The sequence below is a fragment of the Phycodurus eques genome, chromosome 17 (genome assembly GCF_024500275.1).
Source record: "Phycodurus eques isolate BA_2022a chromosome 17, UOR_Pequ_1.1, whole genome shotgun sequence".
NCBI classification, from domain to species: domain Eukaryota; kingdom Metazoa; phylum Chordata; class Actinopteri; order Syngnathiformes; family Syngnathidae; genus Phycodurus; species Phycodurus eques.
The window spans coordinates 21,191,899-21,214,596 of NC_084541.1; the positions used below are offsets into that span (position 1 = coordinate 21,191,899).

A 22,698-nucleotide genomic window follows, 5' to 3' on the forward strand; every position below is an offset into this window, starting at 1 on the left:
TTGGGTTCTACACCGACCGACTGGGACGAAATGCGAGGTGGACCGCTTCCCCCGGAGTCGTTCCAACGGAGGTTTCCGCTCCGACCGACCCGGCCGGGTCCTGAGGCGGAACCACCGACGGCGTCTACCTGCGGCACCTTTTCTCTTTAAATAGACTCGAATGCCATCTTAATGTACAACATTGTACAGCACCATACTATGTGACAAATGTTGCCCACTCGACATCCATTGCAACCTGGTCATCCTGGAAGGGGGATCTCCCCATCTGCGGTTCCTTCTCAAGGTCGCTCTTCCCCCCAAATGCGGTTTTGAGTTTTTCCTTGCCCGATTGGTTTAGCTTAGGGGATGTCGTCAATCATTGACAACTCTGGGCCTGTGAAGCCTTTTGAGGCTCTTTTGGGATTGAGGGCGAAACAAATCAACTGGTCTTGACAAGAAGAATAGGAAGAGAAGTAGAAAGAGTAATAAGAGGAGGAGAAGGAAGAAAAAGAGGGAAAAAGGAAGAGGAGGGTGAAGATGAGTCGAAGGAGGAGGAAGATGGGTAGAAGGAGCAAGAGGTGGTGCTGCAGGGAAGGAAGAAGATGAGGAGGTGGAGGAGAAGAAAGGTGGGTAGAAGGAAGAAGAGGAGGAAGAAGACGAGTAGAAGCATGGTCGTGGTGGAGGGGGGATGATGTGTAGAAGGAGGAGGGAGGAGTGGTGATGGAGGAAAAGAACAAAGAGGTCAGTGAAGAGGAGGAGGAAGATGAGTCAAAGGAGGAGAACAATCTCAAGATGAGGATGAGGAGCGTCGTGTTTCTGCGATCCAAGCGACGAAGGCCGACACTCTGGCGTAGACGCCGGGCCGGTCGGGCCGACCGCAACCGATCCCGAAGGACGTGACGCCTGTCGCGAACAATCACGCAGGAAGTTGGCACCCGAGTGTCGGTGTTGATAAGGGACGCTCTGAAAAGAAACTGACCGATCAGAGTCCAGCGTCCCTCCTCCTCCTCACACATGAGCGGACCACCGGAGTCGCCCTGTTTGAAAAAGACACGCGATGAACTTTGAGCTTTCTTCGGGACGACCGACCGAGCGGGTGGATCGCGATCACCTGACACGAGTCGACGCCGCCCTCCGGGAAGCCCGCGCATAGCATGTCGGACGTGATGGTGTATTCGGCCAAGGCGCGTTGGCACCAGACCCGGTCCACCAGGGGAACCTTGGCCTCCTGCAGGATGTCTGGGAGAGAACCTGAGCAACACACACACACACACACACACACACACACACACAGGTGGCGAGACAGTCAGGTGGACAAACCGATCAAGATACTGATGGGCAGACGGGTGGATGTTCAGATATTCTGGTGACTGACCCTCCTCGGCCTGTCGCCCCCACCCAGCGAGCCAACATTTCCTCCCTGCTTGGAACTCTTGACCATTTTCAGGTAAACACACTGGCTGGATCAGATCTGCGCACAAACGCACGAGTTCACAAAAGAGGAAGTCCACTTCCTTACTACTCTCACAGGAACAGGAAGTATACTTCCTTAAAACTGTCAAAGTTACAGGAAGTCCATGGAAAAGAAAGTCTACTACCTCAGGATGTCTACTTCACATGCATTATGGCAGGAACAGGTAGCATCGGGAAAACCAAGTCAAACTTCCTTACGAGTATCACAGAAACAGGAAGTCTGCCACCTTAAAACTTTTACAGAAACAGGACGTCTATGGAAAAGGACGTCGACTACCTCATTACTATCAACGGGAGAAGGAGTCTACTTCACCAGTATTACCACAGGAACAGGAAGTTGACGTGTGTACTTGTGTGCCGAAATACCAGTGAAGTTGGCGGGCGTGCTGAGGCGCATCATGGCGATGTCGGCCTGTTTGCTGAGTCTGTTGTAGTGCGTGTTGATGAACACGGCATCGATTTGGAACGAGTTTGCGTCCCCGGCGTGGCTCTGAGCCTGAAGACCCAACTTGGCGGACCACCGGCTCAGGGGGCGGTCCTTCCTGTCAAAGGCGCGTCAGCCCGGCCATGGCGGCGTGCCATCAGACACGTCAATCATCTGCCGGGGGTCTTACCCGTACACACAGTGGGCGGCGGTCAGCAGCCAATGGCGACCAAGTAACGTGGCACCGCACACGTGGCGACCATTCCAATGCAGCGACACCATCCACGGCCACGCCCCTATTGCTGCATCTGACCCACCCACCACTCTGACCTCCCCTAATTGGAGAAAAAAGCAAAAGCTAAATCTTTTGGGAAATAGCAAAATATTTTGTATCGTGAACCAAGGGAACCGCAAGTAATTGACGAACAGGTGATTTTTGAATTTTTTTTTTAGCAAACACCTAATGTAAGGTTTCAGAACACAAACAGGTGAAAAGTGTAGTATCCCGCTTTTACCGTCTCTGGTTGCTGAGTGGTCCACGGTGTCGTGGGCGACTAAACGAGCTCCACAGGCTGAAACACAAAGACAAAACAATGAGACACGGTGACTTCAGAACGGAGATATGAATATTGTAGAAACTCACGCTGGTTGTCACAGTGGAGTGAAATCACGTGGTCGCTGACACAACGGTCACTGAAAAACAACAATTGACTCTCGTGACTCGCCATCGCCCTCCAGTGAGCATTACGTCAACTGTTCATGTTTTCTACAAAGAGACACTGTTCTCGCGCTATGTGCCCAGATACCTCACGCTGGATTCCAGACTTCCATTACTGGTGACTTTGACACTGGTGAAGGGTGAATCGACTGGTAAGGCTGGCAGCAGAGTGGCCTCGCCGGACCTGGAAAATGACACTTAGCTACAAGGCCCTACAAGTCGTCCGCTTGTATTCTAGGTGCTTACAAAACAGGCCCAATAGTCGGTCTTCTTGTATCCCAGGTTGTGTCAGGTCAGGTCTGACAAGTTGTCTACCCGTCTCCCAGCTATTGACTGGTCAGGTCTTACAAGTGGTTAACTTGTCCGGTCCTACATGTATTCTACCTGTATAACAGGTACTGACTGAAAGGATAGGCCCTACAGTTGGTCTTCCTGTATCCCAGGTTGTGTTGGGTCAGCTCTACAAATGGTCTACCTGAATCTCAGAGAATGGCGTAGTCTATCTGTATCCCAGGTAGTAGCGGGTCAGGTCTTACAAGTGTGACACCTGTATCTCATATACCAAAGTACAGTAGTCTACCGTATTCCCGGTACTCAGGTCTTATAAGTGCTCGTCCAGTATTTCAGGTACTGACAGGTCAGGAAGTTCCAACAAATTCTCTACCTGTATCCCAGGTACTGAGGTAGACTACCTATCATCCAGGAACTGATTTGCCAGGTCTTACAAGTTCTCTACCTGTATTCCAGGAAGTGACAGGTTATGTAGGTCCTACAAGTCGTCTACCTGTCTCCCATTACTGACAGGTCAGGTCCTACAGTTGGTCTACATGTATCCCAAATACTGAAGTAGTCTACCTGTATCCCAGGTACTGGCAGGTGAAGTGAGACAGGCGCGGGGTCCAGGTGTCTGCACACACGGTGAACCGAGAGGAAGCGATCTGAAACTGGAGACGACTGGAAGAGTTCACCTTCAACACAACTGAAACCACACGTCTGTGTAAAGCACTCGGTATTTAGTATTTGTGACCAAATCCCATTTCACATCATCCAGGCAAACCTCACCACAGTTAGCTTCATCTGAAGCGTCGCCACACTCAACCGTTCCATCACACTGATGGTTTCCATGGATACAGCTGCCTGTCTGACACTGGAACTCGTCTGCGGGACACGGCTCTGGTTTTTGTATAGAAGCACAAATAGAGCTCAGTGAGACCTGTCGACTTCATATACTGTAGGTTGTTGCTTCAGTTCAGCAGAACTCACCTGGAGACCCCAAGCTGACCCCGGAGGTAAAGTCGGCTTTGAACCCTCGTCCGTGGCCGGAACTATCCGTAAAGAACCAGACTGTCACCTGATTGGTTGTTGAAATCAAGTCACGGTCGGGGACACCGGTGCCAGTGAGAACGGCTACGAGAAGCAAGTTGACAACAGTTATTGCAAAATAGCCATACAGCCGTTTTCTATAGCGCTTATAGACATTAGGGTGGCCGGTGAGCTGGAGCCTGAGCCATCTGACTTTGGGCAAGAGGTGAGGTGCACCCTGGACCAGTTGCCAGTCAATATCAGGGCACATATAGACAAACAAGCATTCATACTCAATTTCATGATCTTCAATTAGGCTAACATGCCAACAGGAAAAATCCAGGCAAACACATGGACAACACACCTCAGAACTGTGACGCAGACATGCTGAATAAGCACTTGTACATTGTGCCGCCTTAGTTACGATGATATATTAATATAATATATAATATAATAAATATCAGCTCACTCAGTAAGGTGGAGTTGGGCCCCACCCCGTCGCGCACCTCTACCATGTCGTAGTTTTCTTCAACATCAAAGTCCAGGAAGTGGACTTGGATGTTTCGACCTGGGACAGCGTGGAGCGTCCACACACCTGTGGGAGCAAAGGGAGCGTTCAGGTGATTTGATATCACTTTCATGAACAGCATGTGTTAGGAATCATTCACGCATTCCCGAGGGTGTGATTCCCAACACAGCGTAGGTGTTCTTACAGCGAGCTCTGTTCCCGTAGGATTGTGGGTAATTTGGCGAGTTGAAGGTGGAGTTTGGCTCCCACATGTCGAAAGGACCGCCGCAGTCAGCTGACCAGTCGGAAAAGAGGTGGCAGAGTCAGTCGGCTTTCACACGATCTAATAGTGCCCCGTTAGAGTGGGTGACGTGGTCACCTGGAATGGTGGGCGCAGGAGTAGGAGTGGGCACCAGGGTGGGTTCAGGGGGGGCAGGGCCACAAGGCTCGGACATCGATGTGATGTCATCTAACGCGATGTCATTCCTCATCCCACCTCTCTTCAGAGCTTCGAACACAACCTGCGCACACCGGACTTGGGTCAGGTTGAAACCGGTTAGAGACATTTTGAGCAGCTTGAAATCTAGCAGCTTGAATCAGGTTTGGAGCACTTTGAAAGAGGTTTGAAATCATTTCAAAATCAGATCTACAGCAGATTGAAATATGTCTGAAAGCAGTTCGTAATAAGGTTTATACCACTTGAAAATCAGACTTAAAGCAGTTTGAAATCAGAAGGAATTGAAATTAGCTACAAGTAAAGTTTAGAGCTGTTTGAAATCAAATCACACCAAAATCAGTCTAGAATAAGGTTTAATCCAGTTAGACTTCAAGGTTTACAGCAGTTTGAAAACTGTAATTAGCTTTAGATCTGTTTGAAATCAGGCTTAAACCAGTCTGCAATCAACAATCTGCAGTGAAGACATTTGAAACCAGTAGGAAAATCCTGCAATCAGATTTAAATCAGTAATCCAGTTAGACTTCAAGGTTTACAGCAGTTTGAAAACTGTAATTAGCTTTAGATCTGTTTGAAATCAGGCTTAAACCAGTCTGCAATCAACAATCTGCAGTGAAGACATTTGAAACCAGTAGGAAAATCCTGCAATCAGATTTAAATCAGTTTGATATCGGTTTGGCGGAACGGTGGACCACTGCTTAGTAGATCTGCCTCACAGATCTGCGGACCCGGGTTCAAATCCGGCCTCGCCTGTGTGGAATTTGCATGTTCTCCCCGTGCCTGCGTGGGTTTTCTCCTGGCACTCCGGTTTCCTCCCACATCCCCAAAACATGCATTAATTGAAGAATCTAAATTGCCCGTAGGTGTGAACGTGAGGTTGTTTGTTTCTGTGTGCCCTGCGATTGGCTAGTGACCAGTTCACAGTGTACCCCGCCTCTCAACCAGAGTCAGCTGCGATAGGCTCCAGCACCCCCGTAACCCTAGTGAGGATAAGCGGTACGAAAAATGGACGGATGAATGGATGGATGATATCAGGTTTTAAGTAAGTTTGAAACCAGTTGGAAGGGTTCATCTTAAAATCAAACCTAAATCAGTATAGAATAAATCAGTTCGAATTACTGCAATCATATTTAAAACAGTTTGAAATCAGGTTTCAACCAGTTTAAAATCAATTTGTAATCACATTTACATCTGTCTCTACTAAGCTTTTGATCCTTCCGCAATGAACTTTCTAACCAGTATGTGATTAGCTTTAAATCCGTTTGAAATCATGGTAGAACTTTAGTTCAAAATCATTTTTTAAAGCGATTAAAAATCATTTGATCATCAGCTTTAAATAAGTTACAATTTTATCAGGTTTGAACCAGTTTGAAATCAGATTGAAAGTAGTGTGAAATCAGTGAGGAACCTGCTTGAAATCTGTTTGCAGTCAACTTTTCATCTGTTTTAAATCAGTTGCAAACCTGAACCCGACCCACCTGCGTGTCGTAGGTGAAGTTAAGGAGCACTTGTCCGTAGTTCCAGTTGTCGCCATAGTTACCGTCCCTGTGGAACACCACCGTGGGGACGGCGCCTGGAGACGCACGATGCAGCGACACCTGAAGACGGTGGACATCTTCTCCAAACATGTGATACCTTTGCACACACAGTTCCCGTTTGACAATTGTCAATCATCTCCTCATTAGCATGTGTTGTTTACCAGAAACGCAGGCAAATGGGACGGTTGGGCGGCGTCAGAGGCAGACTGTAGATTCTGAAGCTCTTCAGCCATTGGCCGGGACTCAGAGGGGTGACCAAGTAAAAACCTGAGTCAGCAAACGTGTGATTAGCAGCTATGCGAACACAATGCTAAGATGCAAATCCAGGACCTGACCTACACCTGACTCAAAACCAAATCCAGGACCTTGATATGCCTGAGTCAGCAAACACGTCACATGAATGTGTGATTAGCAACTATGCTAAGAGAACGCTAACTCACCAGACAGGTTTCCCAGCGTGTGGTCTACACTCGGGCCGCTGAGAGGCGGGAATGTGGCGCCTCTGTTTCGAAGCCAGTCGCCGTCGTCTTTGTGTTCCTGCCTCCAGAAGCAAAGTCCGCGCTCAAATGTGCACGACAGCTTCTCTGAATCTGAAACACACCAACGACGTCAACATGTTGATGCTACCTACATGATCACACTCCGGGCGGAAGGTGGGCAGCGCCTCACCGGTGAGGCCCGACAGGTTGCTGGCACTGAAGGTGGCATTGAATTCTGACACACCATCAAAATTGTCCGTGGAAAACTCGATGGTGGATTGGTCGGTCAGCAGCCACACGGTCCCGGGACGGTTGGCGCCCGAGAGCTCAGCTACAATTGAACAGTTAATGATGCTGATTCAGTACTGGATCCTGATCAAGACCTCTTCCAAGTCATGATACAGGAACTGATCCAGGATCTGAATATCCAGCTTTGACCAAAACTTTGTCCAGTAATGGATCCTGAACTTGAGCAAGGACCTGACCTACATCAGATCCAGGACCTGATCAAGGACCTAATCCAAGACCTGTCCAGGCCCTAATCCAGGACCTGATCAAAGACCTGATGGTGAATGTGATCCAAGACCTTTTCCAAGACCTGATGGAGAATCTTTTCCAAGACCTGATCGATGAGCGGATCAAGGACCTAACACAAGACTTGATTGGGACCTTATCCTAGATCTGATCTAGGACTTGATCCGAGACCTGATCCAGGAACTGATCAAAGACATGAGCCCAGGACTTGATCCAAGACCTGATCTAGTATCTGATCCAGGACCTGATCCAAGACCTGACCCTGGACCTGATCTAGGATCTGATGCAGGACCTGATTCAAGACCAATACCAGGACCTGATCCAGGACCTGTACCAAGGCCTGATATCTAATCTGATCCAAGACCTTATCTCACATCTGATCTAGGACCTGATCTAGGATCTGATCCAAGACCTCACCAAAGACCTGATTTCAGATCTGATCAAGTACCTGACCCAGGACCTGATCCAAGATCCCATCTAGAATCTAATCCAGAACATAATTCAGGACCTTATCTAGGATCTGATCCAGGACCTCACTCAAGACCTGATCTTGGATCTGATCCAGTACCTGACCCTGACCTGCCGTGGGCTCTCCTGACCTGCCATCTTCTTCTCAGCACCGACTCCTTCGTAAAGTCTCCATATGTCGACGTTCTCTCGGCTTTCGAACTTGTGGAAGTTGACCTGAACTGAAAATCCACTTTGGACCCTGAAGGCGGCAATAAAAAACATTTGTGTTTAACCTTCAGCAACGAGTCGTTGCTAACCAATTGCGGTCAGCGCCTTCTACTAAGTCTACGGAGTCTGCTTTTGGGACCTGACGATCCAGCGGCAGAAGCTGCCGTTCGCGGCCGAGGCCAACCATCCCGTCGGCCCGCGCAGCACGAACTGTCCGTCGCAGGCCGTTGCTACGGAGACAGAAGGATGCGGTCGTCATAGCGACAAACAAGCAACTCGCGCAAGACAAGCGGAAGGGAAAGCACCGACCGCAGCGGGCGGCGTCTTCGTCAGAAGCGTCGGCGCAGTCGTCGACGCCGTCGCACAGGCGGCGCGTCTGGACACACGTTGACGAGTGGTCGCAGGAGGCGTGGTAAGGAGGGCACGCGACTAGATGGACGCAGGAAATGTCAGGGCAGTGACAGTCAGCGTAGGGCACACGGCCAATTTGTTGGTAAAAGCAATCATGAAATTCAGATTTTGGCATGCACGTGTGGAATAAAGCTAATTGGAACCCGGAACCTCTGAAATGCATGGCAGACGCGTTAACCGCTTTCCAACCGTACTGTCGAGACAAGAAAAATGGCTTCCTCACTTGTGACAGGTGTGGTTGGCATCTGCGGCGTCAAGTTTGTGGCGGTGGTCGCCTCCTGGTGTTTCTCTGTGGAAACGCGTCATCATGCCTGTGAACTCTGACCTCACGTCGGCCGCGACCTTACCCGTGACGCGGAGGCTGTCTCGGTCGACGACCAATCCGCCGCTCTCCTCCAAGCCCGCCTTCATCTGTCGCTCCGCCTCCCGGCTGTCCACCGGCTGCGTGAACCACAGGTCAAAGGTCACCAGCACGCTGCCCTGACTGAGTGAGGACGTCATCATTAATGAATAATCGATGATTAATGCGTTCGAAAAAACAATTCTCAATGGTCAGCAGTCAATGTGTTTTGGGGTCAATCAGCAGTGTTCAACAATCAATAATAAGTGAGTTCAATAATCAAAGGTCAATAATTGCAAACAAATAATGACAAAATAAATGTGCAAAAATCAATCATCAATATATTCAGTCATCGATGTTTTCAATGATAAACAATCACTTATCCCTTTGTTAAATAGCCAATTATCTTAGATTGGTAGTCAAGGTGTTCTGTGTGATCAATAAGTGTGTTCACTAATCAATGATCAGTAACCAATAATCAATTACCAACCATCAATATTTGTAATAATCGAGGAATTGTCATCAGTGATCAATAATGAATGTATCAGTAATCACAAATAATGTTTAACAATTAATAAGGACTGTTTCAGATAATGTCAATTGTAAATAATCAATGTGTTCAATAATAATCAGTGTTTCATACTCAACAAGTGTGTGTAATTGTCAATGTCAGTGATCAATAATCAGTGCTTTAAATAAGCAATATCAATTATCCATACTCATTGTGTTTATAATCAATAATCAGTGTCTATTATTCAGTGGTAAATCATCACAAAAAAATCTATCAGTTATTTATCATTTGTTAATAATCCTTGTATTCAATATTCAACAATCAGTGTTAAAGATAAAATATCAACATCAATTATTGATGATTAATAATCCTTGTGCGCAATAATCAGTGTGTAAATGATCAATAATGAGTGTTGCGAATGTGAGGAATAATAATGTCGCGCGTGCGTGGGTGTCGCTCACGCGAATCTGATGACGTCGCACGACACAAAGCGCCGCCTGAACCCACCGCGCCCGAACGCCTCGCGCACCTGTCGGCCAATCACAAGTCAGCCCGGCGGACGGCCCCCCGCCGGTCGGCTCTCGCTCACCAGGCGCTGGACGTCGTAGGCCAGCGACTTGAAGGCCACGCTGCTCTGGTTCCGCAGATCCCGGCTGAACTCGGCACCGCGCGTGATCGCCATCTCGCCGCTCAGCGCCGCCGCCGCCGCCGCCGCGTCTTCATCTAAGACGCGAGTCGTCGATTAGTGTCAGCGCACGCGTAGCGCAGTTCCGACAAAAAGGGTTAGAATTGCCCGCAACGAAGCACTATTTGTGTCTAAATGAAACTCCTCAACTCACTTCACCGTAGTTCCTTCGCACCAAGATGCCACGAGATGGCGGCACAGCAATACTTTTTGTCGAAACGAAACTCCTCAACTCACTTCAACATAGTTCCCCGACACCAGGATGCCACAAGATGGCGCAAAGTAACCCTTTTGCGGCATTCTCGTTGAGGACGAATTGAGGAGCTCACCTGCTGGCCGAGCGTCCGCCCAAATCAACGCCGTCAGCGCGGCGCAGCACAGCATCAGCAGCACACACAGCGCCACCAGCAGGAAGTTGACGGAAGAAGAAGCGCCGCGCACCGGCATCCTGGACCCACCGCACATCGGCAACTTGATCGATCGATCGATCGATTGACGGCCTCGAGCCGACAAACATCAAAACTTGATCCAAGAGCCACCTGAGCTTTCATTATCGGCACTTCTTATCGCACAAGCAGTCGAACGGTGAATGAGTGAACAAATAACAAATAAATGAGCGAATGAGTAAACGAGCGAACAAACCAAACTACAGTACGCAGTGTTGGGGAGTGACCAATTACATGTCACGAGATTTTGGAATTGAATTACGAAATGCATTACCAGGAGTGTGTGTAATTCTACCACAGTTGCTTTTGGACATTTCCACTCTTACAATTATTGTTACGTTTGAGAATTAGCTACAAAAGCTCCAATTTGGTTTTCATCTCACTTCCTCCTCCTTCGTAAGCTGACGCTTGTGATTGGCTCTCACTGGTCATGTGCCAGTGAGAGCCAAACATTTCCTTTACACATGACACTGGTCATGTGTAAAGGAAATGGATGGATGGACCTCTAGGGGCCACCCTGTAGGTGCCATCTACTAGTTTGTCTGACATTTTGAAAAGGTTCGACTCATAGTTCGACTCTTCAACACATAAGAGAATATTTGACTTTTGAGCGGATTTTTTTTTTTTTTTTAATGGAACATTCACTTATCTGGTTGTCATACGAAGTGAGATTGTCGAAATTGTGCACATTTGTCATTTGGTCAACAGGGTATCATGCTTTCCACAAATATAATACAACAAACATTTTGGAGGGAGGATGTATTTGCATATGTCATCATGGTTTGTTGTCAGTTTATTTGTGTAAAGGAGAAATATGTGGTTGATCCCAAAATAATGTTGCATGATCTTAATCCATTTTTTTCCCGGAAGCATCTGAAGGTCGCTGGTGCATTCATTCGAAATCAAGAAACGTCATCAAAGTACAAGCAAACATAATTGGTGAAATGACTTTGAGAAAGCGACACTACTTTTACATTTTCAACAGGGCAACTTGTAATTGTAACTAACGTTTCCAGAGTCACCTTCAGTGAACGTATGAATATATAATAAAGTGAAGGAGTACATTTGGAAAGTGAAGTACAAATATCATCGAGTAATTGAGGGAACAAATGAACGTACAGCAAATGAGTGAATGAATAAATGAGTGAACATGTGAATTCGTGGACAAATGAATGAATACTGCACGAGTCACCGAATGAACGCGTGAAAGCGGGACTCACCTCGAGCTCTTTTCCGTCCAAACGTTTTGAGCACGCGAGAACTTTTGTCGACTTTTTATAACTGAGCAGAAAACACGTCATGCTAATCGCACACAAATGTTTGTTGTTGTTTTTTCCACCCCTCCCTGTGCGTGCGTGTGAAAGAAAGTCCAGTGGCAGTAAAAGTGTCACATGATTTCTGCATTATTGTTATTAATGTGGTGGAAAAGTACAAGAGGGCAACGTGAGCAAACACGCGTCGATCCATAAACCTCCAATTGCGTCCGTCGATCAACATCGGACCGACAGACTTCAAATGGATACAATGTCATATTTCACGTACAATATAATACGATATAGTGCAGTGGGACTGTGTTTATGGGCGGGGGGTGGGGGGGACGGGGACGACAACACACGTTCCAGACCAACTCACAATATTGAGCGACCAGAAGAAAAACCAAAACAAAAAAAAGGTTTTCTCCATCCACACACACTTTAAACCCACTTAAACTGATTGAAACACACTTGAACTTAACAGAAGTCACTTTGCCAGATTTGGGTTTAAAAAAAGTACGACAGCACGTTGGAAGGATACGGAATTCAAAGTCCCCAAAATCATGGCGCACAGCAACAAAGAAAAATGGAAGGAAACAAAACACTTGCTACCAAAGACGATAAGGAAACGTGACAAGGAAAGCTACGCGACGAGCGACGACAACAACCACCCGACGCTGAGGGACAGAAAGCGAGCAAGGAAATCCAACCCGATTGACGAGACAACGAGGCACACCCGGACAAGACGCTAGTCGCTGGAGGAAGCCGATTGGTTGACACAGGGAACAGTGGAACTGAAAACCTAACGAGCAGACAAGATGTGAGCACGGGACGCACACAAAAATAAGACATAACAGGAAACGAAACAAATTTTTATCCAAACAATGTAGAAGTCAAAAAAAAAAAAAAAAACGCACCGAACAAGCATTCCTGATTCCTTTGAAGCAAAAAGTCACTGAAGGTCATATCTCGAAATATCACTGGTATCTCTAGGCACCACTGCAGTACTTTTGAAAGTCATCTGGAACATTTTATTTTCACTCTCTGGCTGGCACACTTCTCCGAATAAGAGGCAAAGCGTGCTTGTTTCAAGCTGTTTATTTGTCACTCCCACTTGAATTTTGACCATAAAACTAATGCGTAAAACGAAAGGGAAGCGTACCGTGTACAACAATGAGAAAAGTCCACTAGCTTAACGGTAAAATATAATGCAAAACGCCATAGACTGGCCAACAGAAATGAGCATAGATGTTGTGTTCATTCTAAACCTTCAGCGGCATCTCCAAACCTTTAAACGACTGCTCCTTTAACGCAGAGCAGCAACATATACAAGCAGAGCGTACTGCAACACTCACAGGCATACATTTGCTCTGCTTAGTCGGGGACCTTCTCTGCTTCTTCTTCTTGCTCTTAATGACAATGCATGTACATTCTGTACAGCGCAGTGCTGCCCGGCATGCTGTGGCAGAAGGTGGTACGACACTGAAAGCGCCGCTCTAAAATGGGACATGCATGTATACTGTAAAAACACGTGAAAAAAACTCTTCAAAATCACTGAACAATCCACGATATAGTGAGGCTTTACTGTATATGTATGATCTATGATATATGATGTGATATACATACTTATGTGGCTGTGCGCGTCAATGACAAAGCGAGCGTTCGACGTGATGTCGAGTCGTGAAAGTTCGGCCTCGCGAGCGACTCGCACTACCGGGCGTGGTTCGCTTCGTCTTTCAGAATAAGAGCGTAATACAGGAAGTGCTATGTCAACTGTGTAAATGTGGCTAACTTAACGGGTTGCTGTCTTATTGGTAAGTTAACTCATTTGAAAATTGCATTTATTTTTCCCGTACTTTGGTTGTCTGAGTAGTTCGGCAGTGGCGCGTTCGCGCGTGCCTGCGTGTGTGTGAGATCACCGATGACGACTAAAGAAACATGAGTCAAAGCTGATTGGACGAGAGGATCAGGAAAGCTGGTAGATGTTGTTCGTCATCTGCGTCATCTTTATCGACTCCTCGCGTTCCTGGCCGCCATCTGCAGCATCAGGCACACAGTTTCAAGACGCAGGAAAGACCCGCGCAGGGGCAGCGAAAGGAGAGTGAAGACGCAATCGGAGACAGCGGTCGACATTCGACGAGGGTTAAAGACACACTCAACCTTGCTCCTCCGCCTTCAGCGAGTCTCCGCCCCTGCCCTCCTCTTCCTCGCTCTCTTCGTCTTCTCCCCGCTCGTCGATGTTTTTGTACGTCGGCTTGAGCGACAAAGAAGACGGTCGAACATTCGAACTGTCGCTCAAAGCGCCAGCCGGCGCGCGATGGGCCCCACCTGCTCGCCGGGAGCCGCCTTATTGGCCGACGGGAGGATCCTTTCGATCAGCTGACCGATCGTCTTGAACGTGGGCCTGTCCGTCGGCTCCAAGCTCCAACACGACGTCATCAGCTGATACCTGAAAACCGGACCTTTTCATTCAACAATCAGCTGTCAGTCAACGTGACCGACAGGTCGGGGTCTCACATTTGCGGCGGCGCAAAGTCGGGCCGCTCCATGTGGCGGCCGTCTTGGATCATCTTGTAGAATTTGGTATCCACGGCCACGTTGGGGTAAGGACTCTTTCCTGGGGGCGTCAGAGGTCGCGGGAGGTCATGCGGGGTCACGTGAGGTCACGCGACGAGGGTGTCGCGGAGCGTCGCGGCGGTTACCGAGGGAGAAGATTTCCCACAGCAGGACGCCGTAGGACCAAACGTCGCTCTGCACCGTGTACACGCACTGGAAGATGCTCTCGGGGGACATCCACTTCACCGGCAGACGCGCCTGCCAAAACGAAACACCGCGCGACGCTCGCCGTCAAAATCAAGGACGGCAGGAAGCGGCTGTCGAATGTCAAAATAAAAGCTTACTGTCAAAGTAAAAGAAGCCACACGCAAACTTTCCAAAGAAAACGGCACAGGAAGCTACAGGACCTCATGCGATGTCAAAATAAGAGTCTGTCGTGTGCAGCGGCTGATGTGGTGCTTTTGCAGTAGTCGTGCAGTTGTCGTATACTAGCTGTGAAGTTGTTGCGCAGCAGTAGTCATGCAGTTGTCGTGCACATATGTACTGACGTTTCCTTGGACGATGTAGCTGTCGTCATTGCGGATGTCTCTCGCCAAGCCAAAGTCGCAGATTTTGGCGACGTGGCGGTCGGTCAGCAGCACGTTCCTCGCCGCCACGTCTCTGTGGATACACTGACGCGCACACGCACGTTGAATCACCACACTCGTGTGTATGTCGTGTGTGTGTGTGCGTGCGCGTGTGTGTGGTTACGTTTTGTGTCGACAGAAAGTCCAACCCCTGAGCCACCTGGTATGAAAACCTCATCAGGTCACTCACACACAAACGCGCGCTTCGCTGCACACCTGAAGGACACACACACACACACACACACACACTCATGAGTCATTGTGTGTGAGGTTTAAGACGTCTGTGTGTGTGATGCGTGTGCGAGAAGTATGAGTGTGTCTTCGTGGGACGCATGTTTGTGAGAAATGTGTGTGCGCGTGCCTCTGTGTGTGAAATACCTGAGTGCGAAAGCATCGGTTGCATTTCTTGATATTCGGAACAACACGAGATCCCGCTGTCACTGCAACACACACGCACGCACGCACACACACACACACACCGTTATTGTGGCACGGGTGCACACGTGCGGAATAGAAGAAGAAGAAGCGGATGTCGGACCTCCTGAGTCTGACGTTGGAATACTTGGCTTCGTGCTCCGCCGGCCCCGTACTCAACATGGCCGCCACCAAGCGGTGAGCGTGCTCGCGCAGGAAGTTGAGCAGGTCGCCGTGGAAACAGTACTCGGTGATCATCAGCACGGGCCCTGCGAGTTCGCGGAACTCAAGTTGACTCATTGAAGTGAGGTTAAGTCAAGTAAGTCGAGTGAAGCGATCGAGTTGCGTGACCTCCTCGAGTGCAGGCTCCCAGCAGGTTGACGATGTTGTCGTGGTAACCCAGATGGCTGAGAATCTTCAGCTCGCACATCAGCGCCTCTCGCTCCTCCGAGTGAGCGCTCGCTGCACACAAAACAGCGTGTCGCTGTGTAGTAGTGCTGTCGTGGTCGTGTAGTATCTGTTGTGTAATTGCGTTTTACGTTTGAGCATCTTGACGGCGACGCGAGTTTCGTCCCGGCTGCCGAGACCGTAGGCCGTGGCCTCCACGACCTTCCCGAAAGCCCCCGACCCCAACACGCCCCCTGAGCGAGATTGCGCGAGAGATCAGCGGCAGCCTCGCGCCGGACCCCGGGTCAAAGAGGTGACGGACGGACGGACGGACGGGCGGAGGTCAAAGGTTACCCAGGCGCAGCTTGTCTCGGGGAAACTCCCACTTGAGGTTGTTGTAAGGCAGCAGGCTGGGGTCCACAAAGGTGTAGTTGTTACCATAGCAACTCTCCACGATCTTCCAACGGATTTCGTACTTTGGTCGCTGACAACGAGGAGGAGGAGGAAAAGCAAAAATATGACGATGACGATGACGATGACGATGATGATGTTGACGACGACAAAGAGCAAGGCAGAAGGAAGCGTGTCCAGGTACACGTATGTAGTCGGGGTCACGCCTTCGTTCGCCTTTGCGGCCGACTAACCCGCCTGATCCTGAAGATGAGGAAGATGACGAGCAGGAGGAGCAGAGTGGCGCCAATCGAGGCGGCCGCCAGGGGCGCCGTCAGCACGCGTCCGCCGCCGGAACCTACAGAACCTGAAAAAAACCAAAGTGGCGTAAAAGAAGCAAAAACTCAACGTCAAAGAGTGTTCGAATCCAACAAGGCCGATAAACAACACCAAACCAAAATCGTTTTGTTCTTAAGCGCTCACGCAGGAAGAAGACGTCTCGCGAGCGTCCCACGCTGTTGATGGACACGCACTCGATGGTGATGTCCTCATCCGGCGCCTGCGGGAGGGCGAGGTGTTTCTTCAGCCCCTCCCCCTCCCGCGTGGTGACCTCATCAAGCCGGTCGACCGAGACGTCGCCGCAGCTGCGCAAGGAAGTCCGAGGGACGCGGATCAGCCAATCAGAGCGCAGGGGCGGGGGCGAAGACTGTACATACGTGTCGACGAGGCCGCTGCATCGCGACCACCGGAGGGTGGGCGGCGGGAAACCCGAGCCGCTGCAGGTCAGGGTGTCGTTCTCCACCGTGATGACGCCGCTCGGAGAGCCTGAGTCGCGCGAGAACAACCGGTATCCATCAATGGTGCGGCTGACGATGAGGAAGATGAAAAGTTGCTTACGAAGAACTCGCAGGTCAAAGTTGAAGGAGCCGCTGAAGAGGGCGTTAGCGTAGCGTAGGGCGTAGCGACCTTTCTCCCCGTCACGCACGCGACGCAGCAGCAGGCTCGCTTGGGACCTGCAAACGGAAGCTTTTTTTTTTTTTTTATTCTTTACGACGAGGAGTCATCTCTTGAAATATTTCGTTTTCCAGGGGATCCTGCATATACCCAACAACGTACAGAATAGTCACGAATAAACAAGCAGACAAAAACAAGGCAACAATAGAACGACAAAACGAAAACCCACAGTACAAGTAAAAAAAAAAAAAAAAACAATTAATTTTAAAAGTCATTAATAGTGAGGCAACGCTTCATTCTGTTAGAAAGCGACCCAACTAGTAGCAAATAGGAGCGGACGGGACAGGGTTAGTGAGTCAGGTAGTGCGACACCATCCGAAGAAGAGCCGCAACAAGTAGCCAACTGGACAACGTGGGCAGGCCAGGGCTAGCGAGCCAGGTGGCGCTACAACCTGCAAGGAAGGAGCGCAACGCAAAACAGCACACAGGAGACGGCAAGGTAGCGAGCCAGGCAGTTGCGCTGCTGGGTGGTGGGAGGGGCTAAAGAGTGACAAAACGCAGGCCTCGCGGGCTCACGCTAACCTGTAACCGTTAGCCGCGTAGCTCTGTGCGGGCGCCGCGCTGTCGTTCCCGGACGTCGGCGTGGTCCATTCGAGGCTCCTGATTGGCGGGTACGCTTCCACGGCGACGGTCAACATAACGTCTCCACCTTCGAGCACGTCCACCCCGCTGCTGCTGCTAACCCGGTTAGCCTCCATTGTGTCCACGCTAACGTTAACCAGCACTTCCCAGTCGCTAGCATTAGCATGTAGCCCTCCACAGGGCTCCACGCCGCTTGCGCTCACGTTAGCGCCGCTTTGAGCGCTAGTACGGCGCTGCAGGCAGGCAGTCAGGAAGGGAGCGTCTGCCGGAGAGAACACGCGACAAACACATGATGGACCTCCAATTTTGGGCCATGAACTAGATGTTGTGACTGAGCAAGATTTAAAGACTTGATTTATGACTTGCCTAACCTTTGTCAGGACTTGAAATTTAAGGGGAGCCAGACTTGACTCGCTTGATTTTTGCCAAAGTAACTTGGGTCTTGCTTGAAAGTTGAACATAATGACTTGACAGTTACTTCTGTCTTGCACGTATGTGACTAAGGCCTGGTACACACATAAGGATTTGTCATATCTTAAAAGAGTCTCCATCTGTGACAGACCTCCACACACAAAGACAAAAAAAATCAGGCATTGAACAGTTTTGGTCCTATCGTGTGTGGTGCGCTCCGATAATCTCAACGCAGATCAACACAGGCCGAAAGATTCTGTTCCACCGCCGATGTCGAAATCTCGCGTGATCACACGTGATCTCTCAAAAACATGCGCCGATCTTTGCCGAGTGTTGCCCTTGGGAATATGGCGGCGGAAGTGGTGTAGATGAATACTTCTTGCCGTCGGAGGAATCCACTTTTAGACGCCTTTGATTGGCCGAATTACGTTTCATGACTCGGGGAGTCGTCGGCTTTCCCCACGCACGAACATTTGTTTTTCGGGGAGGGGCAGAATCGGGACAAAAACAGCCTGACTGTCTTTATGAGCGCACCCGGCATGACCCCCCCCCCCCCCCCCCCCCTCTGCCGACTCCTCACCTAAGACGCGTAGCCGAGCCGCGGCTGTGGCGTCGCCGGCCTCGTTGCGCGCCGTACACGTGTAGCGTCCGCTGTGCTTCCCGCTGACAGAGGCGACGATCAGCGTGCTGTTCATGGAAGATCGGTTGCTCGTATAATGACGGGTCAGCGTCACATTTGGAGCCTGTAGGCAAGCGCGAGACCATCCGTCAAATGTCAAGGAACATCAAACCACATCAAAGAGCATCGAGTCTCACCTCTACGTCAGGGTGCGTCCAGGAGACGCTGTAGATGAGGGAGGGGTTACCGGTCATACACGTCACCGCAAAGGTTTCTCCCGCCACACGGAAAAAATCTGTCTGGTCCACCGACGCCTCAGGAGGACGACGCTGTCCTAAACACGCACACGCAGAAATGTGAGGCACTAATAAATGAAAGATGAGTTTCGAGTTTCAAGTTGGTTTCTTTTGTATGTGGTGTCTTAACAATATTAGAAACAAATGCACACAGATGGATCAACGAGAGTACACATGAAATGAACACACAGTGCAATCTACCAATACAATACGGGAGCATCACAAGAAACAACCGGAGATACGATGAAACCAAAGGCCGGAGCTGCGATCATGAGGTGGGCCCAGTTACTGAGGCCTTCATTCTAAGTCCAAATGTTTTGTGAAGACGTGTGCCGGGAGACTCCTTTGAAACAGCCGCATTGAAAAAGCGTTTCTGACACGAAGCGAAAGCCGATTCCACAGGGAAGGAGCGCGGTAAGAACGCCCTGCTTCCTGCTGTGACGGGGGGAGGGGGAGGTAGCTAGCGTCTTAGGAGCGAAGGGGACGGCGGGGACAGTAGAAGGGATGATTAGGTGATAGACGGGCAAAGCCTGACGGGAAAAAAGAGACAGACGGGCGAACAATGCAACGATGAACGGTAGACTGGAGGGAGATGGCGAAAGCGACTAATGCGAGACAGACAGCCAGGCGAGACACTGGTTAGCATGAGACAGATTGCTTAAAGAGAGCCCTACGGACAGACAGCTAGGTGAGAGTTAGACAGGCTCCTTACTTGGCGTGACGATGAGGTGTAGCGTGTCGGACGTGACACGCGTCTCGTTGTTCCAAGCGGCGCAGACGTAGCGTCCGTTGAACCTCCTGTCCGCTTTGCGTACGACGACTCCTCGGCGAGGGTCCGCGCTCACGTTCATGCCCGGGGGCAAACCGGCCCGGTCCTCCTCCGATAGGAGGGTTAGGTTGGTAACGGACGGGTCGGTCAGCAGACACCGGAACAGCAAGTCGTCCCCCTCCCTGACGCCGGGCGTAAAGTGAGGCGTGACGAAGACACTGGTTGGGTCCAACGGGTCTGAGGGATGTTTGACAAGGGAAGTGACATCACTTAAGGGATGATCCACAAGGGACGTGACATCATCTGAGGGACAATCGACGTAGCTCACCTTTGATGTACAGGTGCACCGAGGCGTGAAGGTGTTCCAGACTGCGGTCGGCGTAGGCGCACCGGTACGTTCCCGTGTGTCGGGGTCGGGCGCGCCGGACCTCCAGCACGCCGCCGCGCACCTTCGACGCGGACCGGAACGCCGTGCTGGACCAGTGCAAGCGACGCGTTGCCGTGACAACTAAGGATGAAGGCGGAGCCGGCGGTCAAGACCGCCTCGGACCGGTTCTGCAGCAGGTCTGAATTCAGACGAATGAACGGAGGAGAAAAATCTGGAAGGAAGACAAATCCATCAACAGAAGAGTCTCTGCTACGATGAAGGGCAAAGTTCAGAAGACGGTCGTGAGGCCGGCCAGGATGGACGGATTAGAGACAACAGGAAGCAGAGCAAATGAAGATGTGAAGATGATGAAGTTCTCCGGAGGAATCAGAAGGTTGGATAGGATTAGAAATGAGCTGGCCAAGGTGCGATGTTTTGGAGAGAGCAGAGAGCAGAGGTTCGGACACGTCCAGGGGAGAGAAAGTGGACATTTTGGTAGAAGGGTGATGAGGACGGAGCTGCCGGGCAAGAGAGCGAGAGGAAGACCAAAGAGAAGGTTGATGGATGGAGCGAGGGAAGACATGAGCGCAGTTGGTGTTCGAGAAGGAGGATAGCAAGAGAAGAGGATGGCCTGCTAACGGGACAAGACCAAAGCAAAAGAAGAAGACCCCTAATGATCTCTCACAGCAGACGGGTTGGGAATCACTGGTGCGGTCGTGCCGGCAGTCAATCCCAAATGACGTGGACATGAGAGGCGGGGGAATACCCGGGACCGGTTGCCAGCCGATGCCAACGCTTCAGTGGCTTTTCTCCGGGTACTCAAGCGAACCTCCGTACGCCGCACAGGAAAGCCACAGCCTAGATTCCAACCCCAACCTCAGAACCGCGCGGCGGATGTTCGAACGACTCGACCGCTGTGCCTCCCTTATACATTAACGTATGTATAAGTATACATCAACAAGGTAGACATATATTTGGAAGGCCTTTATTCTTCTAGACCATCCGGGAAATTGAGTTTGAAGCCAAATAAGAGATTTTGGTCGACATGACGGTTGAGTTTCACAAGACGGGGAGAAAAACAGAAGTGAAACTTTTGACTTTTAACGTCTGTCAGCAGTTTGGAAGCCAAATGTGTGTGTGTGTGCGTGCGTGTGCGTGTGTCTGGAAAAGAAAAAAAGAGGAAGAAAAAGTGCTGTCCTCATCAGGATCAGGAAAGACGCTCAAAATGCTCCAATTGTCAACATCTAACATCAAAAATGAATCTACAAAATACATATTTTCGCTGGCTGGCTACCATTAGCCACTAACCCACCTCGCGCCGCGCTGCCCCAGACAGCAGGTAGCTCCGCCCACAAGCTTTCAATCAGTGGACTGGCTGTCTCCAAATGTGTGTTTATTATCAATATTTCATGCATACTTTAGTTTGACAGGCTTGACTGAACATGAAATGGAGTACTAAAAGAATAAATGTAATAAACGTGACTCAATACAACGTTAATTTTTTTGCCACAAGTTCCTCTTTCCACTAAAGACCATTAATAGCTACTGATGACTTTTCCATTCTATGACATATTCATAACATCAATGATTGTTTGTCTTCTTACCTTCAGCTGAGACGATTGACAGCAGGAACAAAAGTAACGCCATCTCCATCTTCATCGTCTTCATCTCCGTGTTCAGACTGACTGACACTCAAGCACCTCTTCAACTTCCTGTTAGTCGCTCACTGGCTCAGCCCACCCCGTCGGCCCCTCGGCCTAACTCACCGAGTGCCCTCGCCCCTTCCTTCCAGGGTCTCAGGACATCCAACAGTCTGAGACCTTCAACGGTGTCAGTGCTCCGGCAGCCTCAGACGTCCTACAATCTCAAGCCTTCCATGGCCTCAGACCTGCAAACAAACTCAGACCTCAAACAGTCTCAGACCGCCAACAGTCTTCGACCTTCAATGGTGTCAGACCACCAACAGTCTGAAACTTAATATGTCTTAGACCTTCAATGGCCTGGATGTCCAACAATCTCTGACCTTAACCAGTCTCAAACCTTCTTTGGCCTCAGACCTCCAATGGCCTCAGATCTCTGACCTCAGAGACCTAAACCAGACCGTCAAACCATTTCAGCACGTCTCCGAGTTCTAACAGTTTTTTAACTTCAGTGGTCTCTGACCTCTAACAGTGACCCCAGACTGCCAATGGCTTCAGACTCCCAATGGTCTCAGATCTCCAGTGGCCTCAGACCGCTATCAGTCTCAGACCTCAAACTAGTTCAGCCCACCGATAGCCTCAGATCTCAAACAGTCTCATACCTTCTATGGGCTCACACCTTCAACCTTCATACCCCCAAGAACCTATGGCTTAAGACCTCCACAGTCTTAGACCTCCAATAGTCTCAGATCTCCAGTGGCCTCAAAGGTCTAACAGCCTGAGACCTTAAATGGTCTGAGACCTCCAATTGCCTCAGATGTCCATCAATCTTAGACCGCAACCGGCCTCAAACTTTTTATGGCCTTGGGCCTCCACCGGCCTGGAAATGAAGAA

General features: G+C 49.9%; 2 protein-coding genes across 2 annotated transcripts; both read right to left on the minus strand.

Moving 5' to 3' along the window:
- Nucleotides 1-766: 766 nt before the first annotated feature.
- On the minus strand, nt 767-8,999 carry tmprss15 (transmembrane serine protease 15). Its single transcript, XM_061703245.1, has 24 exons — nt 8,846-8,999; nt 8,722-8,787; nt 8,397-8,516; nt 8,227-8,317; nt 8,009-8,118; nt 7,066-7,206; nt 6,837-6,986; nt 6,558-6,663; nt 6,337-6,493; nt 4,784-4,925; nt 4,610-4,699; nt 4,366-4,491; nt 3,858-4,001; nt 3,657-3,767; nt 3,450-3,573; nt 2,683-2,778; nt 2,520-2,569; nt 2,392-2,448; nt 2,067-2,211; nt 1,819-1,994; nt 1,355-1,450; nt 1,091-1,230; nt 959-1,016; nt 767-882 (listed from the first exon to the last, which is right to left on the minus strand). Exons 1-24 carry the CDS (start codon nt 8,997-8,999, stop codon nt 767-769), a joined length of 2,766 nt encoding a protein of 921 aa, XP_061559229.1.
- A 3,817-nt stretch (nt 9,000-12,816) lies between these two features.
- Nucleotides 12,817-22,032, minus strand: csf1rb (colony stimulating factor 1 receptor, b). Its single transcript, XM_061702413.1, is given in 23 exon segments — nt 12,817-13,770; nt 13,894-13,987; nt 14,062-14,182; nt 14,251-14,350; nt 14,436-14,547; nt 14,838-14,960; nt 15,040-15,131; nt 15,294-15,355; nt 15,454-15,598; nt 15,681-15,791; nt 15,869-15,970; nt 16,071-16,200; nt 16,361-16,473; nt 16,590-16,750; nt 16,823-16,931; nt 17,004-17,119; nt 17,643-17,964; nt 18,694-18,856; nt 18,930-19,066; nt 19,741-20,034; nt 20,126-20,285; nt 20,287-20,396; nt 21,769-22,032. Coding segments are annotated over 23 exon segments (3,012 nt in total). The 5' UTR covers nt 21,833-22,032; the 3' UTR covers nt 12,817-13,699.
- Between the last annotated feature and the right edge of the window lie 666 nt (nt 22,033-22,698).

Coding starts and splice junctions, on each gene's coding strand:
- tmprss15 (XM_061703245.1), bottom strand. CDS start 8,999: ATGACGTCCTCACTCAGTCAGGGCAGCGTGCTGGTGACCTTTGACCTG. Junction 6,664..6,836: donor CACGCTGGGAAACCTGTCTG/GTGAGTTAGCGT, acceptor TTGCTGACTCAG/GTTTTTACTTGGTCACCCCT. Junction 1,017..1,090: donor GCGGCGTCGACTCGTGTCAG/GTGATCGCGATC, acceptor TTTTTCAAACAG/GGCGACTCCGGTGGTCCGCT.